This window comes from Oncorhynchus gorbuscha, linkage group LG12 (genome assembly GCF_021184085.1).
Source record: "Oncorhynchus gorbuscha isolate QuinsamMale2020 ecotype Even-year linkage group LG12, OgorEven_v1.0, whole genome shotgun sequence".
In the NCBI taxonomy this organism is placed as follows: domain Eukaryota; kingdom Metazoa; phylum Chordata; class Actinopteri; order Salmoniformes; family Salmonidae; genus Oncorhynchus; species Oncorhynchus gorbuscha.
Genome location: NC_060184.1, coordinates 63,520,448 through 63,525,447, shown reverse-complemented (window position 1 = coordinate 63,525,447; position 5,000 = coordinate 63,520,448). Strand labels below are relative to the sequence as shown.

General features: G+C 42.7%; 1 protein-coding gene across 4 annotated transcripts in view; it reads right to left on the bottom strand.

Moving 5' to 3' along the window:
- Window positions 1–5,000, bottom strand: part of sema5a (sema domain, seven thrombospondin repeats (type 1 and type 1-like), transmembrane domain (TM) and short cytoplasmic domain, (semaphorin) 5A) — a 210,875-nt gene that overhangs the window by 79,576 nt on the left and 126,299 nt on the right. For all 4 annotated transcript variants that reach the window (XM_046292575.1, XM_046292573.1, XM_046292571.1 and 1 more), the window contains 2 exons: window positions 3,292–3,496; window positions 1–131 (listed from right to left, as the gene is read on the bottom strand). The exon at window positions 1–131 is cut by the window's left edge and continues 77 nt beyond it. In XM_046292575.1, coding sequence (XP_046148531.1) covers window positions 1–131; window positions 3,292–3,496 — 336 coding nt within the window. The remainder of the gene's footprint in view (window positions 132–3,291; window positions 3,497–5,000) is intronic.

Below are 5,000 nucleotides of genomic sequence, written 5' to 3'. Positions count from 1 at the left end.
GCTGCTGTGAAGGATCAGGAGGCTTCTGATTGGTTGTCTCCTCCTGGGCGGAAACAACTCAATCTCATCCAATAGACAGCTGCCCATGGACTGGTTCAGAGGAGACAGGACCTTACGGATGGTTCCATAATCTGGAGAGGAGAGAGTAACAGAAGGGGGTAGATAAGAAAAGAGGGAACATTTCTGTCTCATATGTATTAAACAGTATTCTTCTTTTTCAAAGGGAGTGGATGAGGGAGAGGAAGTCACCATTGACTCCACATAGTTGCAACATCCCCAATCAACTACAATAGCTTATTCCCACTGGAAAAGTACACGACATGACCAAAAGTATGTGGAGACCTGCTCGTCAAACATCTCATTCCAAAATCATGGGCATTAATATGGGTTGGTCCTTCCTTAACTGCTATAACAGCCTCCACTCTTCTGGGAAAGCATTCCACTACATGATGGAACATTGCTGCCTGGACTTTCTTCCATTCAGCCACAAGAGCAGTAGTGAGGTCGGGCACTGATGTTGGGCAATTAGGCCTGGCTCGCAGTCGGCATTCCAATTCATCCAAAAGGTGTTCGGTGGGGTTGAGGTCAGGGCTTTTTGCAGGCCAGTCAAGCTCTTCCGCACTGATCTCGACAAACCATTTCTGTATGGACCTCACTTGGCCTTCCCCAAACTGTTGCCACAAAGTTGGAAGCACAGAATCATCCAGAATGTCATTGTATTCTGTAGTGATTTCCCTTCACTGGAACTAAGGGGCCTAGCCCTAACCATGAAAAATAGCCCCAGACTATAATTCCTCCCTTAACAAACAGTTGGTACTGTGCATTCGGACAGGTAGCGTTCTCCTGGCATCCGCTAAACTCAGATTTGTCCATAGGACTGCCAGATGGTAAAACGTGATTCAGCACTCCAGATAACTCATTTCCACTTTAGCTTTACACCACTCCAGCCGACACTTGGCATTGCGTATGGTGATATTAGGCTTGTGTATTAGGCTGCTCGGCCATGGAAACCCATTTCATGAAGCTCCCGATGAACAGTTCTTGTGCTGACGTTGCTTCCAGAGGAAGTTTGGAACTCGGTAGTGAGTGTTGCAAACGAGAACACAATATTTTTTACAGGCTACGCGCTTCAGCACTCTGCGATACCAATCTGTGAGCTTGTGTGGCTTATCACTTCGCGGCTGAACCGTTGTTGCTTCTAGACGTTTCCCCTTCACAATATCAGCACTTACAGTTGACTGGGGCAGCTCTAGTTCCTGAAATGAGTCTAACTGACTTGTTGGGAAGATGGTATCCTATGACGGTGCCATGTTGAAAGTTACTAAGCTGATCAGGCCATTCTACTGCCAATTTTTGTCTATGGAGAATGCATGGCTGTGTGCTCGATTTTATACACCTGTCAACAACGGATGTGACTGACATAGCCAAATCCACTAATTTAAAGTGTTTAAAGACATGCTAAACTGCAATCATAGGAAGTCTTGATTTACAGATTAGGTCAGCATTTAACAGATGACCTCTGTGGTCCAATACTGTAATGTTTCATGCAGATTGCCTCCATTCAATTCCATTTATTCTTGGCAAGAATGGGAGCATCCCATGTGATTGCATAAGATATAGAATTTGGAGGCAACTCAAGCAAACATCGTCTATTATACATGTATTCCCTGTGGGGAGGGGAATGTAATTAGATCTAAGAAAGTTGCATTTCTATTCCCGAACACAAAGCTTCAAGGTGGTAAAATACAAAAGTACAGTCCTGCCCCGAAGTAGTTTTTCACTGCGGCAGCAATGGATGTTTTATAGATCTGTAGGGAAACTGATATCCGAGATACTCAGAGATTGATGACTAAACTTGACTAAAAGCTACAAGCAAAGAAATGTTGGAAATAGTTTGGTTCAACATGCTACAATAGTGATAGTGTTCATGGCTTGATCCTGCCTAAAAACAGTTTGTTTTGTCTATTTTATACAAAAAGGAATTAAAGAGGATTTGTGGGGTTTTTCAAAGCCAAAAGTTGGAAAACAATTGTACGACACTAGCTAGTTGTTCGGCCCTCTAGTAAAAAAATCAGGTACCAGAGCATGGACCCAATCAGAGAGGTGCACTAGAGCGCTAATAGCCAGTGATGAGCTATGTATGCTAGCCATTGCTAACGGCCTGACACTGGTTCAGATGTTTTCATTAGGGTCTGGTTAGCATCCAGAAACTTGTTTGCTCTGTGTGAACCCACCGATCTCATTGCCGCATTGATCACACAGACACACTCACGCACGTATAAGCACACATCCACACACAATGAGAGTGGAGATACACACACTCACTCACTCACTCACTCATGCACATACGAATACACACAACCACAATGGGAGCAATGTTTTGTTAGCAGGACCGTCAGACAGACAGAAATGCCCCAGGGCTAGTGATGCAGAACAGGTGGAGGAGGGATCCAGAAATAACAGGGTCACAGAATGAGACAGAGCATGGCTGTATAATCCAGCAGTGTAAGAGGAGGTTAAGCCTTCCAGTCTGGTTGCTGTGTTACATACTTCCTGTCCTCTGTCTGGTTGCTGTGTTACATACGGTACCTGTGTTTTTCTCATTACCGCCATGCTTCCCCTTGACAGGCGACTGGTTGCAATTTCATGGTGTTTAACATCTCTCAGAGAGGGATTGAGTGTGTGGAAAAGGATGTTGTGTGTGTCTGGGGGGGGGGGGGGGTGAGTCTGCTGGATGTGCAAGGTTGTGTGTGTGTGTAAGCTTGTGTGCCTCTGTGTGTGTGTGTGTGTGTGTGTGTGTGTGTGTGTGTGTGTGTGTGTGTGTGTGTGTGTGTGTGTGTGTGTGTGTGTGTGTGTGTGTGTGTGTGTGTGTGTGTGTGTGTGTGTGTGTGTGTGTGTGTGTGTGTGTGTGTGTGCGTGCGTGCGCGCGTGTGTGTGTGTGTGTGTGTGTGTGTGTGTGTGTGTGTGTGTGTACTGCTGCATATGGAGGACACATGGCAGTTCATTGTGATCCCATTAATGTCAGCTGAATGAAAGCTTTGATGACTCCTCAGAGCTTCACATCTAATGCCTTCATTCACCTTCCTGAACCACTCCACCATGTGCAGAGTCAAAGGGCTAGGAATCACACACACACACACACACACGCACGCACGCACGCACGCACGCACGCACGCACGCACGCACGCACGCACACACACACACACACACACACACACACACACACACACACACACACACACACACACACACACACACACACACACACACACACACACACTCCAAATTTACCTGTGGCCAGGTAGATGATATGGAACAACATGTCTTTGCCCTGCACCACGTCCACAGCTACATGGGAGAAGCGGATATTATCCTCCATAAAGTAAGGGACAGGCTGGACCGGCTGAACCACCTCATTCATCAGCAGGAACTTCTGGGCATCCTGCAGGTTCCTCTCTGTCAGATTCACGTAGGAGCCGTAGTCTATGGTACCACACTCGAGGGAGAAAGAGAGGGACAGAGATCATTTATTTGTGCTTCCCATGACTGTGTTTTTGTATTTTAATGCAATATATACAGTACCAGTCAAAATGTTCGGACACACCTACTCATTCCAGGGTTTTTCTTATTTAAAAAAAACTATGTACTACAATGTAGAATAATAGTGAAGACATCAAAACTAAGAAATAACATATATGGAATCATGTAGTAACCAAAAAAGTGTTAAACAAATCAAAATATATTTTATATTTGAGATTCTACAAAGTAGCTACCCTTTGCCTTGATGACAGTTTACAGATCTGAGGAAGTGACTACTTTTCTGAAACTATTGGATTGGCTGCCTTCAACTAATGGCAGGGCTGTATCAGGAACTGCACGTCGAAGGTAGAAATATAATGAATAGAGCACACACAATCTCCTGTACTATTCCAATCTATCTGAGAGTCTTATTGGATCTACACAATACATTTATTTCTGAACATTTTGTAAATGTTCATTCTCCTGAATATCCATTGCCCCAGTTGTACAATCAAATCAAACCAATGAATTTTGTACACAAAAGTATAAATAAGTTGTGATGCTCAACTATGGACTCTTCCAACAAGCCACTGAAAAGTTTGAAAGCTGCAATTAATTGTATGATACCTGAAAATACTGCAGAGTAGTTCAAATCCATTTGCAAACATTGGAAACAGCAAGTTGGATGCTTAGCAAAAACAACTTTGAACCTCTTTGTCCATCTGAGGGTAAATGTTCTTGTTACGAACACACACTTGACCATCTTTAAAGGGATAGTTTACTCAGACTAAAACAAAAGATTTTCCACCTACCTTGGCTGCAGTTGATTCATGAGGGGATGTTGATTCATGTTTTGGGATATTTAGTTTCCTTTTGACACTCAATAGCCATCATTTGTTACGGTTAGCACCCTCAGTTTAACATTCAAATGTTCTTGTGCCTGAGTAATAAAACTAATTACTTTTGGGCCAACATTTTATTAGCATGTTGTTACATAATACTTTTGCAATTGCATTTTAATTGCATAGAAATGAGCTGAAATGAGCTCACAAGAGGAATAGTGACTATTCCTTATTCTACTTATGTAATAACTCCATTATCATGCAAGTCCTATGTAACAACAATGTTGCAAATTGTAATAATCACAAAGTTACTACACAAGAACTTGATGCCAAGTTTTACTGTATTACCTTATGTCACACTCATTGTGAAAATATATTTGTTAGCCATTTTGAAGCTGCAAAAGTGGTCTACTCTAATGTTAAGGTGATTCATTTAAATTTTTTACATTTAAGTCATTTAGCAGACGCTCTTATCCAGAGCGACTTACAAATTGGTGCATTCACCTTATGACATCCAGTGGAACAGTCACTTTACAATAGTGCATCTAAATCTTAAAGGGGGGGGGGTGAGAGGGATTACTTATCCTATCCTAGGTATTCCATGTCATATTTCATTCTAGACTATAAACTATATTAAGA